Here is a 17,552-nt window from a genome sequence, read left to right as displayed (position 1 = left end):
CAGTGGTATCCTTTGCTTGTGGATCTGTCTGCCAGTGGGGGCACTTCTATCTGTCAAAACATCTTCTGAGCTCTGTCAAACTAGCTGAGCATGAAGATATGATTGCAGTGCAACTCAACTATATGGCCACATTGTGGTGTCCTCCATATGACTATAGCACCATGTGGTTTTCTAATTAGTTTACTGATCAAGCCAATCAGTGATACAGGAAGATTCATCCATCCATGGTGTTTAAAATGTCATCATTTACAAAACAGATGGACAGAGGATGGGCAAAGCATAGACTGTATCGTAATATATCACAGATGATTGTCTTTCACTCACTTTCTTTCAACAGTGAAAAGTCTGCCATCACATTGTTCAATGTGAACAGCTGTTTGCCTTCATGAATAGGGTGAACAGCTGTTTTACATAATGGTAAGCAATTTAAACTTTTGGCCACCTGTTTCATGATTGTCCATTTAGTGTCCTCAAGCTCACTAGGTAATGCATTGACACCGCACAGGACAGGCATCTGCATTGACCTTTGCATGAATGTGGTTTGTTTGAGCTCTATCCATTAGATGTCATCCACTGTAAGGCATCCTCTTGAATAATAAAGGTCAGTTTTACTGCAGGTTAAATAACCATGTCAAAATGCCAGAGGCTCTTCTCAGTCTGCACATGGCAGTTTTTGGCTGGCTGTTTTTTGTTGTTTCGGAGGTTACGTCAGGTATTAAATGCTACTGTAGTACACTATAGGATACCATTTTCAGGCTATGACTGTATATTTGGTCTCTATCAGGACTTTCCCAGGAGGTAACAAGCATTTACTTCCTTTCCTTTTCACAAGCTGATGTCTTTAAAAAAAGTCTTTCTTTCTGTCATCCACATTGTTCTGCTCTCTCTTTTCTCCCGCTTAACCTTCCTCTCATCAAACTGTCCACTGGTCTCCCTTGACCTTCTGCACAATTACATGCCAGTGGCTCTATCTGTAGGCCAGGCCTGTTGAGGGAGATATGCTGACTGACAGGTAATGACACCCACTGAGATCTGGAATTCCCCCAGGACTCACTGTCTGCTTGCCTGCCAGCCCGCCTGCCTGCATGTCTACCATCCCTTAGGTCCAGAAGTCAAACTGAAAACTGCCACACTGTCGCTGTTTTCATCATAATAACCATCCTTTTCCTCATTATAATTATCACCGTTGACATTACTCTTGTGCCATAGACATCACCTTCCAACAGTATGTCATCCATATCACTTTTTTTCTGTCTTTTTGCAACAGGTTGCCCAGGATTGTCCATCTGTCACCATCTCTTCCTTTCACTTTCTCTCTCTAGTTCTGTTTCTTTCAGTCCGTAAATATCTCTTTACATATCTTTTCTACTCCTGTGTCTGTCACTCTGACTCTCTAAGTCCAAACTATCAGTCATTTTCACACATTTGAATTATAAGTGAAAGTTCGCTTTTGGCATTAATTTCCAGCTTTCCTTCTCCCATCCGTTTTATTTTACTCAGAAGGGGCTATTACATTGACTTTAATTCCTCCTCTGGCACCCAGACTGAGGAGGTGGGGGTGGTTTAAAGGATGTATGAGCATGTGTGTATGAGAGACGGTGAAAGAGCGTTAATTTATTGAAGTTGTCCTGAGAATTTCCGGGAAGTTAAACCACAGGCTGTGCACCATGTGCTGCCATTTTCTCTCAAGTGATGGTGTTAAAGCTTTTTTTCTGCCCCCATCAGAGAACCACACAGATACATAGCTATTCTGCTGTATAATAAGAGCTGGAACAGTGAAAGTCATACTGATGAACTCTAGAAAAACAAACTATCCAAAGGCTTATTAACACAAGCCAGTGTATATTAACAGATACACTGAACAAAATTATAAACGCAACACTATTTTCTTTGCCCCCATTTTTTATGAGCTGAACTCAAACATGTACGACTTTTTCTATGTACACAAAAGGCTTATTTCCCTCAAATATTGTTTACAAATCTGTCTAAATCTGTGTTAGTTAGCACTTCTCCTTTGCCAAGATAATAAATCCACCTCACAGGTGTGGCAGATCTAGATGCTGATTGGACAGCATGATTATTGCACAGGTGGGCCTTAGGCTGGCCACAATAAAAGTCCACTCTAAAATGTGCAGTTTTACTGTATTGACTCTCTCTCTCTCTCTCTCTCTCTCTCTCTCTCTCTCTCTCTCTCGACCTGACTGTAGTTCGTCGTCGTACAACCTGAATGGGCAAGTGCTCACATTCGATGGCATCTGGCACTTTGGAGCCTAAGGCACACCTGTGCAATAATCATGCCGTCTAATCAGTATCTTGATATGCCAGGTGGATGGATTATCTCGGAAAAATGGGGGCAAAAACAAGTGTTGCGTTTTTAAATTAGCTCAGTATACACTATATATCCTTTTGCACCTTTGCTTCCTTCCGTTTATCAAAAGTAACCAGCACTGTCAAGGTTGCGTGTTAACAGTTCTTTTTGTGTGGATCTAATTAATCTGTGGCTCATAAAACTACCCCCCCTAGACATTTTAATTGGTTCAATCAAAATTTAATAATTCATTTAATTTAATGTTATCATTTTAATAGCATGTAATAAGAAGAAAACAAAAATGCATTCATTTTTTCCTTATTGTCAAATTTACTACTTTATTTAACTAGGGGTGGGGAAAGAAAATCAGTACAGCATAGTATCGCAATATTTTCAGTGGCAATACTGTATCGATACACAGGTGCCAACTATCGATATATGTTTATAATATGTGTTGGCCAGTTTGTCTGACAATCCCATTTTGCAGCAATAAAATTGAAGGGATATTAACAAACAGAGAAATGTATCTTTTTAGATAAAACAGATGTTGACAAAGTTTCCTTTTGGGGACATCATTTGAAATTGGAAAAAATTTGAAGATGGTAAAAAAATTATAAATTACAATAAATCACAGAATATTGTGATATGTTTAAAATCGTAATAATATATTGTGGCATAAGTATCGTGATGATGATTGTACAGTATTGGGAGGCTTCTGGTGATTTCCACCCCTATATTTAACGTGTCCACACTGTACAATAATTCCTAAAGTGGTGGAGATGGGATTTGTCATTGCTGTCCGTCTCTGTTACTGACCGTTGTTATGGCTCTTGTGAAACTTTACAGCCTTTAAAGAATGATCTCCTTCATCATGTCTAGCTTTGACATGAGCTGACAACACACCATGCAATCCATGTTTCTATTTCTGTCGTCATGTTTGACCCAGGGGGAGTCGTCCTTCCATGAAGGAATGGATTTTCTTGGATTTTTTCCTTTTTCCTCATGGCTTTCTTTCACTGCTACCACTTCCATTTTTAAAAGCAAAGGTTAACTACTGTATGCTTGTTTTTTTTATTAGTGTTTTCAGGACTGACCCAATCTAGATGGCAAGCTCTTAAATTTACTATCACAACGTGACTTTCAGCCAACCCTTGGCAGATGTTACTGTTAATGTTCACAATCCACTCACGTCATCTGGAATGAGTGATTGGCCGTCATTTTGTCAATTAAAGCTCTGCTGTGAGTGTCAAACCCATTATAATAGACACTAATTGTCATAAAGCATGTGGATGAATATGTTTTCAGGGATTTCATTGCACTTTTAAGGGAACCAACAGTGCATATTAAACTATAAAATCATGTTCAGACCGACATAAGCAAAGCGTAAAAATAAACACCCCCCTCATTGATTTCATGAAACCAATGCGTTGGCAGAGCGGGGTTGCAGGGTCACCAGCAAAGGAACGCCTGGCTTTTGTTTTAACACAATGCTATGTCATCTGGCAAGGAGCTGCATTGGCCCAACAAATATGTACAAGCGTTCATGCTAGATTAGCTACATTTTTAAATGGAATGGTGTAATTCTTCTTACCTAGAATATTGTTGCAGTAAAGAATAAATTGATTTTTCCAGAGTTATAACATTTTCTGTATCATTATGAAGTGCAGTGTTCTGGCATCTGAAAAGTTGTCACACACATGGGTTAATTACTTAAATCAGCCTTGTATTTCATTGTCTCATACACACTCCCCCACCAACTCAGCCCCTTGCTATATGTAAGCCGCTAGCGTAAATTTGTGCACTGTCCAATGGCATCTAGTATGTTGAGTGCTGTGTGGGCCCAGCAGAAAGTCTCATTTTGACTAATTTAATAATGCCAAAATGCTTATATAATTTCTGTTGAATGATATGAAAGATGAAGAGCGCTGGCCTTTGTTTTCAATTAACACAAAAGGATGTGTGAAAGTTACAAATTGCCTCCACTCTGCCATTCTTGAAACACTTCTGCATATGCCAACAGTATGGATGTGAGGCAGCAGGTACCCCTGGCTGCAAAGCAAGCTTCAGCTCAAGAACTTCAGATTCACAGTGTGAGGAATAGACACCCAGTGTGCCTGTGTCTCAGGAGACAAGCTCACGCCAGTGTGGCCTGGGCACAATGAATCATACTGCCTGCTGTCTTTCCATGACAACCGTTGCTCATTCTCTATCACAGCACTGTGAGAAAAAACCCATTCTTTCAAAAGTTAAAAATATTTGCCAAATACTACTAAAGCATGGTCATTAGTTGGCATGAAGACATCAGGATTTGGAGCATTCGCTCAGCTTATTCAGAGAAACAGAAGTAGACAGGCTACTTTGTACTGATAAATTGCTTTTAGACTTTTCCAATCCAGTGGGAGTGGAATCAAACAAATAGCAGCATCAGTCTGCCAGTGGATAAATAATAAATAATAAAACTGCACAATATTCACATATGAGGATGAACTTTTGGCCCAAAATGGTATTGCCAAGCCAGTCATTCACATTGCTGGTTTTTATTTTTATCCATCATCATTTGTCTCATTTGGCATCCGCCACTCCCTTACCCAGCTAGCCATGTCCATTTTCATCAATCTGAGTGCTCCAGTGACAGGTTCTCCACTGACTCCATTTTATGCTTTGTGGATGTCCTGTAATCATACTGACATTGGAGCAACCCTTTTGTAAACAACTTCTGTGCTTTCAATTTATCTGATGTCATTCTGCAGCTACTGCCAACACTCCACTGGTGCTAATGTTTTAACAATAACAGGAGGGAAATCTTGTGGTGTCCTTCCATTGGATCTTTAGTACTTCATGTCAACATCTGCAGCATATCGACCATCTGCAGTCTCTATGTGTTCGTGCCAAATACAATGTTTGCCAAATATTTCATTTTTTCCTTTCATCTGTTATACAAGCTCAAGCGCTGTCACACATGGCATCTTTGCATCTTTTTGTAAGTTAAGTGGAGAAACACTGCTCTCCAAACTGCTTTTGCAGCTGTCATTGCAGTTAAGAAATAATAAGGCACAAGTGAAACTTGTTTTTCTAATATAGAGTGTTTTTACTTATTGTCGATGTTGGGGGGAAAACCTTGAATGCCAAAAAACGTTGCTTTTCAGGAAATGAAAAAGGGTCATTTGAGAACATTATATTGAGCTTTTACCTTCAACAGGGAGATGAAATTGCTTTGTCCCTATTCAAATCTTTGTAAAACCTACAGATGTATATAAAGGGTGACCAATAGCATTAATTCATTAAAATAAAATAAAATGACATAATTTGGAAATATAAGGTTTCTGCCCGACATGTTATTATTTGTGTGATCTTGGGTTTAATTGGATTGGATTGAATAGTGTCAATAAAAGAGGCTGTTAAAGGTTACAGCTGCCATTCCTGACTGTTTTTGCATAAACCTCAGCAGATTCTGTAGTTCCTAAAGCCTCTATGGTACTGCATCAGCTAGTTGTGTGTTTGCACTTGGCTAGCTGTTGTTTTAAATCTGCGTGGCATTGCAGTTGTGTCAGGTAATAAGCTGAAGTGGAACAGAAATTAAATAGAGAGACACACACACACACACAAACGGTAAAACAAATGCACCCACCATCCCAAGAGTCCTGTCTCACAGACATGCTGGATAAGACCCTGCTCATTATTCCCCCGAGTGAAATGAGCCTCCAGTCATAACCCAGATCATAAATATATATTGTACTTAGATACACTTGATATACAAACACAGAATTTGTAGACATGCAAGATGAAATGTAAAGTACACACAAGAGAATACATGTTATGGTAACACTCGGCTATTACACATACAACCAGCGATTATTATCTGAGACAGCTGTCGTCACCCTGCCTTTCTCATCCACAATTACAGTGCAGTATATTCTGGGACACCATCTTTTATTTTCTCTAAACATAACTTTAATTTTTTTGAATATGGTAAAATACAATAGACTGACCACTGGTCCTTGTATAGGTTATATTGATGTTCCATGATGAAGTATTTGAACCTTGCTTTACAGTTCATTTTACAGCCACATCGATCCATTTCATAGGGTGACATTGGTGCATTGGTATTTAAAAATCCATTGACTATAATGTATTATTACCGCGTTGCTCATATTGGTGTAATGGTGTGATTATGTGATAATTACATGCCCTTGCTTCTGTGAGAGCAACATCAGAAGCTTTATTCTTAGAGGCCCTTTGTCTCTCAGCCAATAAGGCAAAGGGTGGTCTGTCAGGAAATACTGTCAGAAACCATAAAGAAGAACTGTAAGATTACAGCTTTCTAATCATCATCTTGTTATCCCATGTTGCCTTTCACTCTTTGGCATCAGCTCTCGCAGGTTCTTTGTACAACAAAGTTGGGAAACAATGGCAGCGCTCCCTCATGTGCTTCTCTGTCTATGGCTGTTACATTTGCAGGCCCAGAGAGACACTACTAAAGGCTTCCTTTCATTTACAAGAATTATGATTTCAACAGCAATTATCATAATTGTTGTGTCCCTTTGAATTATATCTATCTTTATGGTTGTAACTATTTTCCTTGTTGACCCCTAGTGACAACACGTAATATATAAACTGCAAACTAAATACACGTTAACTGAAATAAATACACTTGATAATGACTATTATAATTTACAGGCCAGTAGAGTCAGGTTAACATTCAGCCACACATCAATCCACTTACACACATTATGATAGGTGTGTGTGGGTTATAATTTGCAATATGTGGCATCTGGGAAACCAGTTTCTTGTCTCTAGGTCTTCCGTGAGCGAGGCTTTCTAATTATGTAAGATCGCACCTCCGCTTCCTTCGGTACTGCACACTATAGGGCTTGCGGATGAGATAGATTAAAGTGGGGAACTAGCAATTCCATTTCCCTGCCGTCAGACAGGCAGACAGATTGGCTGTGGTATAGTTCGCAGTCATGCTGCTCCAAGTGAACAACACAGCTATTAGACAAGCATGACGCAAAGCATTTTCATCCACTGACATACACAAGTGCATGAGCGTTTAGGCAAACACAGGTATACGCATTCACATTCACACCCTCAAAAATAAACAGTTAAATATCTAACACTTAAAAAGCTGTGATAGCTGTCTAGTGTCTCTGCTAATTAACGTCAAAGCAACTATCAAGTAAATGAGACATGTTGTTTATTGAATGTTAAAAATACAAAATTAGTTTCTGATGTGCAAACTTTATTTACTATTTAAAAGGAAATGGCAATAGGAAACAAGCCCTTCTAATGATGTCTTTGAAATGAAAGGGACAAGCTGTTTGCATTTGGATGAGTAGATTTCAGAATCTGGGATTTTTAACTACGTGTAGGATGTGTGTTTTGTGGTTGGGTGCGCATGTACATTATATCCCTCTTTGATTAAAGGGAAGACAATGTAAAGTTACATAACCTTGAAAATACCCACATGTCACCTCTGAAAGAGAAAAAAAACAACTTTTATTTTAATCACCATCCTCAGTCGCTTTAGCCTCCCTCAGTGAAAAGAGGGCACCATGTACAAACCCATTAAACTAAAAGGCAGATGAATGGAAGTGGTGAGAGAGGACAGCCCTCTACTTTTTCAAATTGCAACGTCCATAATCTTCACATTTACTGTTCTCTATAAATTGAGGGCTCTATTTGAATTTCAGCCATTGGTTGAACTGTAAATATTCAGTTTAAATCAGACACAGGTTTTCCAAGTATTAACCGTAAGATTTGTTTTTGGCACATGAACCAATTAATTCAATCTGGCATATTAAAGCAGAAGTAAAAAAGGCAGGTGTTGAACAATGATGGGGAGGGTAATGTTATGAGTCAATTCCCCACATGAGAGTTTGATTAGCTCATGAGTTGCTTTGTTATTTAGTATTTTTTTAGAAAGGCATCCAAGTGCATGGTCTCGCCCATGTGGCTTCTTCATGGATGCTTTAAGCCCTTTACAGACCTGCATTAGTACACAGCGCTGTATCTGTGTGTTGGCATGTTTTCAGGAAAAACAAATCTGATCCCTCCTGAACACATGATAGGGTGGACTAATCAGCCAGCTACAACAAAACAAGCAGACCTCTAATGAAGTTGTTAAAGTTGAAGTCGATACCAGGATATGTGGAAGGGAGCATTTACAACTAATAATCCAAAGGCCCGATATGCAGCTTGGTAAAAAAAGGAGCACTTGAGGTGATCAGTCTTCAAATCATTACTTCCTGGTTCAAATTCATTTTTGTACCCCTTGTCCAATGCTCTCTGCATCCCAGTTAGATTACAGACCATATATATACCTCAACAGGAATTATACAGTGTCACTCAAAAGGAAATTATCAAACATTGTAATTATTTAAAGTTCTTATATCATGCTTTTGGACTTTTTTATATATATTGTTTGTGCATTATGAACCTGAAAATGAGCATTATATGAGCACTTTAAGTCCTTAATGGGACTATCGATAGAGGCTTTTAAATGTACTTTCTAGTCTTAGCACATGCTTGTTCACATTTTTGCATATTTTAACGTATTTATTTGATCAAAGACCAAGTTCCTCTGAACTATTTCCCCCTCTCTCCGAATCAGATAATGGCTTCCCCCCCATCAAAGTTGGAGAGCATGTTATAATTAATTACCATGTACAGTAGGTGAAGCGCTAGTTCATTTGATCTGCATTTAGCAGTTGGTGTGATGGAAAGAGAAATGCAGCCATCTAGTTAATAGAGAAGCCAGCAGATCCTTCAAAATGATAATGGGTTTTTTACCCTTGGCTGCCACTTTCCAGGGACACTCCTAGCATCTTTGTCACAAAAAGCATCGCTCCTACAGCGAGGCAATGCAAACCTGTTTTTTTGGGACCTCTCTCTTGTGTACAACAATAGGGCTCCATTACTAATGTAACAGAGCAAGACCCCTGACACAGCTTCAGGTCCAGAGGCCTTGATTCTAACTAACATCACAACTTACATAAGCAGCAATTCTTCACTTCTCTCCCAAATGTCACAACTCACAAACCTCCCTGTCTCTTGTGATGTATCCACTCAGAAGGAATAAGCAATGAGAAGGATAGGCAACTGTAGCAAGTGAAGTAAAAAAGTTGCCTTTTGGTGTAATTCACATGTTCAGATGGATCATTTCCAGCTCTAAATGCAGGACTCAAAGTGACAGACAAGTCAGTGTATATGTGTTTGAATATGTACAGTATAAGTGTTTGTGCATCTACAAGAACAGGTGCATAGTTGTGTTTCTAACAAAGGCAAAAGAAATGCTTGCTCCAATTGCTCAAAACCATGAGGGCTCTCAATATTTTATAAAGGACAGTTTTTTTGTGAATGAAAATGTAAGCCAAGTTTGTGTAAAATGGTTTGACGCTGTTTTTCTTTCTGTTAAATTGTGTTATGATTAAAATCAGCCAGGGGTTTACATGTTTACATAAGGATAACATCTGTAAGATATGCTAAAAAGCCTGATAAGAGCATTCCCTGTGCTATGTGCTGTTGCCTCGGAGGAGTTGTCATTTCATACCTACTTTTCACTCAGCCTGTCGTCCACAATCCACAACCTTGTACGCCTTAGCATACCTCTGTGCTACTAATTGATTGATTTTAAATGTAATGAAAAAGTAAATACATAGGGACCCACAGAAGAAGCATGACATGTTAACACAGCAATTATGAAATACATTTTAAGAACAAAAGGAGGAACAAGGTTGAAAGTTACAGTATAGAAAGACATTGTATGGTTGTCATAGGAAACGCTGTGCTATTTATAACAGCAGACACAAAACCTTTATTAGACTATTTTGTCCACTCATTAATTTATTATAATGCAAACTCACCTGACTAAAGAGCTGTTTGTGTGTCATAATAGACATTCTCAATTGTGAATAATTGATTGATTTGTTTATTTCCGTGTCCTGCACCACATGGTACCCAGCCCATACGGCCTTAAAGACGCTGGACAGCAATGACAAAACATTCTTTTCCAAAACAAAGAAAGTGTCTTATATTGGACACAATGTTATTTGTCTTAGTTGCCTTAGTTGTACTTTCTATATATCTTGCTAAGACACAAACCTCCTGAATAAAGGGCCAAGTCCGCCCACATATTACCTTCAGACAGCCAAAACAAATCAAGCTTCTTCAACTGGAGCTTAAGTGGTGGTTACCTTTTTTAATTTTGTCCAACAGAACATTGGTTGGTAAAGTCTGCTGTCTCATAGTTTGGCCTCCCACATACATGTTAAAAAACATTAAAGTGAAATAACTTGTTTTTGTTTAATGGCAGTCACTGATTTCTTTGGCCTGCTGGGCAGTTGAAACAAGCTGTAAACACAAGACTGATATTATCATGTACTATAGCGTTTAGTGGAGTCTTTAGAACTTTTTGCAAAAAAAGCTGCCTGCGTCTGAAAACAATGCTGCTAAGAGCAGTGACGGTGAACCAAAACAGTGAAGCTGTGGGCCATAGAACCAAATAAGCTGAAAGACACTGAAGCACTCCATAGAGGTGAGGGCGACCACAATCATCTTCTGTGGGCGACCCCTTTGAGCGACCCCTTTTGCCACCAGTACATGTAGTCATTTGATCCATTATTAATATAAAGATATTATTTATTGCAGTTTTAGTCCATAGATGTAACACTGCTGTGTTTGGGTGTAAGAAATTGCAATGGACAAATTGAACATCAGACAGGTCTAATATTTTTAATCATGATCTTGACAAGAAATAAGGTTGTAACCATAAATTTTAAACTTGCTTTTGTGTAGACATTAATCACCATCACAGGGTATTCCTTTGGATTTGAAGTGTTGATCCTCAGAGAGAAGTCCAACGATGAATATTTATGAAGCTGTGTTTTATATTTGAATTTAAAACTCTAAAACTCATAAAACCTGTACGTGATCAGGAGGGTGTCCATTAAGTTCATACAAAAATTAATGTCCTTTGTCCACAGATCTTTCATCAGACAGACACAGGTATAACCTTGGATGAACTGTCACTGATACTCTTCTTTGTAAAGCATTTTAATTGGTTGTAGATATTGGCATGCTGTGACTCCCCATGATGATAACAGATGAGTGGATATGTCTCATTTTTACAAGCTAGAGCTAGTTGTTGTTTATCCAACTGTGTGATCAGCAGGGAAAATGTCACTTCAAACACAATCCAGCTCTGTATGCAGCCCTCCACGTCTGAAATGATTAAGATGGAAGTCACGAACGCTCAATCTGATTTTCTCTTTAATGAATTGTCTGCAGTATATTTACCTTTCTACCAAGTTGTACTTAATTGTATTTTTGTGCCTTATTAATTTCACACTTTTGTAAGTACGTAACTTTTATGTCCCACCTCTGCTTTAGCTGTTAATGTAATCTTGAGGACCTTTGTGCTAACCCCGTTTAATTACGTTAAGCTCCTGAGGCCGACAATGATGTATATGACAACAAACTACACGTTTTATGCAATATTCAATATCTCCAGATCAATGCAGTGTAGAGACTTACTTTTTTGTTCAGAAGCAGAGAGATGGTTAATTTAAATGAGGTCTTCCGTGCGATTGTAGGCCTTCCAGAAGCACTATAATCCAACCTGGAACTACAGTGTCTTTGTACAACAAATCCATAATTATGAATCCCTGCATCACTTCCAGCTAACGTCATTCTGAATCATCAGCATGAAGGCTACAGCTGGGCCTTTCCAAAGAGGGCTTCAAATGCACTGCGCAGTGATGTCTATGTGGATGCAGCCCAGCGCCTTTGCTGATGTACATCCTCATATCATGTCAGATCTGTAGTCTTCTACATACAAAAAGTATATACACTATTACTATACTATTAAATATATTCTGTAGCACCCAACATGTGTTACTTTGCTGCTACATGTACTAAACATAGAACAAACAAGCCGAAATAATGACACAACAGAGTAATTGTGGATAGTATTATATTGCAAACATTTTATGTGACTTACATAACAGGGAAAGGGACATGAAGTCATGTCAGGAGAAAGGTAGCTCGCTCAGCCAATATATGTAGTAACCCTTACCTGATACAGAAGGGGGGCCTTGTATGTAGTGTGTGAATTTGTAGGTTGGGTAGTCAATCAGGAAGTAGACAGGAAATGCATTGGAAATGGCACAATTAACTTTTACTGATAAAAGTGTATAGACTTTTCAGGGGGGAAACATCAAAATAGTTTTTTATTTGTGTCAGTTAAAGTGTTTATTTTTGTTTCCCTTGATTGCCAAGATTTGGGAGAACAATTTTTATAAGCCAAACGTCTTGTTTGATATTGTTCTCTGTGTGATAAAGTTTATACATTTCAGAGACATTCAATTTTAGTTTTTTCTTTTTGTCTTTATAGTCATCTAACAATTTATACATCCATATGACATCCCTGCAGTATACATAGTTACAGCAAACAAGTTTTCCTAAACCAAAAAGGAATATATATTTTTTGCATTACAGGGTTGAGGTTATACAAGCATTATTACAAAGAAAACAGATGACTGAAAGATTGGAAAGGCCCCAGAGGTTTAATTACAAAGCCTGCTTCCAGACATCTGCTGTTTATTTAATTTTGCTTTTTTACTCTGGAGCTTTAACCTATTGAGATATGTTGTAGATTGTATGAATGTTAGTTTTTCATGGAGCTGGGCTGAACCATAATTAAGTAGTTCATGTACAATGATTAAATAAATTAGTACATTTCAGTAATGGCCAGGCTCTTCAGTGATCTTGGAAATTATACTTTTGCTAATAGCCAAAATGAGTGTTAATGCATAGAATCTTTGTTTCAAGCATCCCATCCTAATGGATAAATTTATGGTTAGACCATGTGAGCCATAAGTTAGACCAGTTCTTAACATTCACCTCTGGTGCAACTCAGACACATTATCAGTGATGTATTCTGGGTTCATTGTGTGTGTTCAGTGTTTCGGGTCTCACAACATCATACACCCTCGCCCAGGCGACCCAACCAGGGTTGATCAGGCCCTGGCTGGTGTCTGACTAGCTTGTATGATCCACGCATCGCCCCGCTTGATCCACAGCCATCTTGACGCCTTTTTGGCGGCGTCCGTGATGTTCTTGATGGCTTTCCTGATGTGCAGTCCCTTCACCCCAAGCATCTTGAGGGCCCAAGTGAGTGACTGGCCGACAAATCCTCTGCACCTGACCTCAATGGGATTGCACCAGGTCCTCCACCCCCTGCTTTGGCATTTTGCCTTGTTATTTCTGACACCAGGACAATGTCTCGCCTGAGCGTGGTCACTGCAATGTTTTCTGGGAATTTTAGCTGTCTCCCTAGGTCGACCTTCAGCTGCCAGTCCCGAGCTGTTGAGAGCAGCCCCACAGATTGATTCAGGCGCTTGTGTGGCTTCTCCCGGGCTTTAATGAAGGCAGTGATCTGTCTTGGTGGTTTTGGAGTCCACTGCACGCAATCCCAATGCAGATGACCTCTGCAATGACCCTCAGCAATTGGTTGTGGCGCCAACAGTAGCGCCCATCACCCACTGCTCTTGGGCAACAGCAGGATGTGCTCCAATGACCCTCCTCTCTGGCAGAGTGGGCACCGTAGTCTGCCAGGCCCCAGCGGAAGACGTCGGATGGACTGGGCAGGACGTCGTAGACAGACTGAACAAGGAATTTGATCCGTTGTGGCTCTGACTTCCACAATTCTGACCACGATATCTTCCGGTCTGCCGCCTGCTCCCAATATAAACGTTAGGCCATTTATTGACTAGATATGAAAACATGTACTGTATGTCATTCAGTTTCTTTCTTGTGTTGATAACAGGGAAATGATGAACATTTGACATCTGTGCTGTTCAATATCACAGGATACCTTTAAGATAAAAAACTTCTCTCCTCCTCTGTCTGAATGTATTTTATTATTACTATTCAAAGAATGCATGCAAATATACCACCCCGTGATTATCGTGTATTATGGAACGATTCAAATCCTTTTTAATACTAGTTTTATAATAAACTAGTTACTACTTATAATACTTATTGTGATGGAATAACATTATTTTGCTGCATAAACAATAAATTAAAAGGATGTATTATCTACATATAGTCACTTTTATAATTGGCTTTGCAAAGCCAAATACAAGACAGGCATCAATCTTTCTGATAATTATACAACAAATCCATTAATGCATACAGAGTATATGTAAATAATTTCTCAGTTTAACACGTTGTCTCATTATTCTTTATTGCGTCTGTGGCAAAATGTTATAGGATACTTACGTGGTGTAGCATCTCTGTAAAGCTGCTGTTTCAAGTCTTTACACTGCCTCTATGAAAGCTAAACAACCGACAGATGTTTGTGATTGCTTTAGCTGCAGTAAACAGGATGTTATGACTGTATATTTTTGCTGGGGTCTTTAAAATATCAGTAAATTAGGAATTTATATTGTTGCAGTGTTCTTAAGATTTTCAAGCTTTCAAACTTTCACCATACAGATCAGATATTTGTTAAATATCACTCAGCCTTTTAGAACAAAAGTAGATTTCACACAGTAAAAGCTGCTCCTATAGTGTATGGATTTCTTAACAGTACCTGCCGTAGTAGGCACTCCAGATTATTGGAGAGCAGTGTGCACAAAATGTCACCAAAGTATTAAGGCTAATAAATCCATACACCTGGGAAACAGCTTTCCATGGATTAAAATTTTATTGTGGATATAAAAGAAAAAAAAGCCTTTAAATAGAACTGTCCTCACAGTTTTTTCAGATTGAATGATCGTTGGCCACATGGGCCACCCTAGTTCTAATGAATGTGGAGGAAGATAAACGCAGTTACCAGTGTGAATGATTTATTTGTTGAGGATTTTACTCACTCTCACAACCCATCACTCCTTTTGACTTCCTTCTTCTCAGCTGCCATCCTTGATGACCCTATGGAGTGCAGCAGAGGAGAGCGTTTGGCCATCACACTGGCCAAAGACAGCATCAACAGGAGCAGTAACCGCTCCACCACTGGCAAGTTGGAGGTGGACATCTTTGAACTGCTGAGAGACAGTGAATATGAGATGGGGGAAACAAGTAAGTAACACAGGGAAGAAATACCTATAAATGGTGTAGGAAAAGAAAGTGTTGATGTGTGTGATTGTTAATGTGGGTCTGTTGGTCAATATATGTGTGTGTGTGTGTGTGCTGTGGTAGAATTGCCAGCTTATGAGCTCATGCTATGTAGGTTGAGACAGTGGTACACCAGGTCTCATTCAGTCAGGTCAGTGTTCAACACAACAACCGTAGGCCATAACCTGTCTCAGGCAGAGAAGTAGTTCAACTCTGTCTCTATGGACGACGGGAGACATAACAGCTGTATGATTAGACCGTGCAGTCTCAAGCGCTCCTATCCTGCCAAGGTCATGCTGAACATTAACCCATACTTACATTCATACACACATACTTAACCATACTTCCCAGAGAGAGATAGACTCAACTAGGTTTTAGGTAAATACATGTTTTACGGCTGCCGCAATATCTTTCTTCTTACATCGAAGGTTAAGCTAAACTTAACTCCCCCAGCATGAGTTTAAATACACCGACAAGAAGAGAGGAACTTCAGAGACGCCACTACATGATAACACATCGTGGTTAAACTGTTCTGTTTGCCTAATTTCTCCTCAATCGAGATTCTATTAAATGCTTCTGCTTAAGTTATCAAAGTCACCTGAACCTTCATGTATCCAGAAGTCAAGCTGCTTCTGAGTTTTTCTGTAACATACTTTAAGAAAGAGAAAGAGTCTCTCGTTGCAAAATCAGCAAGCCTGTCATTTCAATTCATCCTACTGTCTTATTTTCACTTATTTTCAGTCTCTCACACTCTTCCCCCAAGTACAAAGTTATTTCTGTCTGTCTGGTTTAACAGTATTTTGGTCAAACAGAGGCAGATATGATTGAAAATAAATGACAGACTGCCATGGTACAGGAACGCAAAATGAGCTGTCATATTTTGATAGCTGCAAAAATCAAATGGTGTGTTTGTATTTTGTTCTCTTATACATTGGCAACTTTCACTCTGCTGTGGCAGGGCAGATCAAAACAACATTTTCTGCAAAAAGGAGTGTAATGTAAAATTGTCTTCATGTTTGTCAAAACAGAGATGGCCGTCAACAGAAAGGCTTATTGACCTTTTAAAATTCCAGTAACTTGTCACACAGATGTGGCAAATGTACCTTTTTATAAATTGTATCAATGCCTCCATTTCACAGCTCCTCAGAACATCAGTGTACTGGTTAGTGACTTGTTGCCTTACACATCAGTGTTTACTGGTTAAATCTTTTAATTTTTAATGAAAACTATAACAAATCAATACAACACAGTATGGGTCTGCAGAAACAACCAATCTAAACAGCTATAACAAGAAGTGTGAAGACTATATTTTCAATACAACACATTCACACTTTTACAAACCTAAGAGCTTCAGTGGTGCCGCTTAATCCATGGAAACACTGCTTCACTTACCACAACAACTAGAAACTCTATTACTTTCTCTGCCTGGTTTACTACAAACCCTTCCCAAATGTGGTTTCTCCTGTGTGTGGAGTTTGTGTTTCTGTGTGTGTGTGTGTGTGTGTGTGTGTGTGTGTGTGTGTGTGTGTGTGTGAGTGTGTGTGCGCATAATTAATTGTGTGTGTATTGTGCAAATGTTTTGTATGTGTGTGTGTCTGTGTGTGTAATTAGAGGAATGAATTGGATTAGGGACGGATCAGTGGCCACAGTTAGATGGAAATATCACAGAGGGGCTGCTACCTGCCCAGAACAGTCCCACCCCCACCTTTCAAGCACCAACTCCTGCCTGTGTAGTAAACAGCTCCTAAATGGATGACTCCCTTGACTGCTTGCATCTTTTACAGGCAGGTAGTCTATATCAACAAAGATTCCTTTAGGGGATTGCTCTGGTGCCGCTAGGAGATCCGCCGGATGTCCCTCATTTTGACTGGATGTCCCTCACGTTCCACATTTCTTTGTGTTGACATTCTAAACTCTGATGGATAAATGAGGACTATGGTTAACTGCTCCTTAGATCTCTACAGGGTGAAGCAAACAGCTTGCTAGACTATCTGTTCAATATGAGATTTCTGTTTCATGACTAAAACAACTTTTGAATGAGCACCAAAACAAGTTCCTTCCTGAAGCTGTTCTTCTAGAGACACCGTTATTGCGTCTAGCGCCCAAGACGATTGTGATTGGTTTAAAGAAA

The 17,552-nt window shown here is 39.2% G+C and overlaps 1 protein-coding gene across 1 annotated transcript in view; it reads left to right on the top strand.

Annotated features, from left to right (window-relative positions):
• The window catches only part of grik4 (glutamate receptor, ionotropic, kainate 4), a gene marked incomplete in the record, with an annotated part of 296,905 nt that overhangs the window by 171,186 nt on the left and 108,167 nt on the right, over positions 1-17,552 (top strand). The window contains 1 exon segment of the mRNA XM_032508827.1: positions 15,221-15,385. Within this exon segment, the coding sequence (XP_032364718.1) occupies positions 15,221-15,385 (165 nt within the window).

This window comes from Etheostoma spectabile, chromosome 3 (genome assembly GCF_008692095.1).
Source record: "Etheostoma spectabile isolate EspeVRDwgs_2016 chromosome 3, UIUC_Espe_1.0, whole genome shotgun sequence".
Lineage (NCBI taxonomy): Eukaryota > Metazoa > Chordata > Actinopteri > Perciformes > Percidae > Etheostoma > Etheostoma spectabile.
The sequence above is the reverse complement of the archived record's forward strand: the minus strand, read 5'-3'. Positions and strand labels throughout refer to the sequence as shown.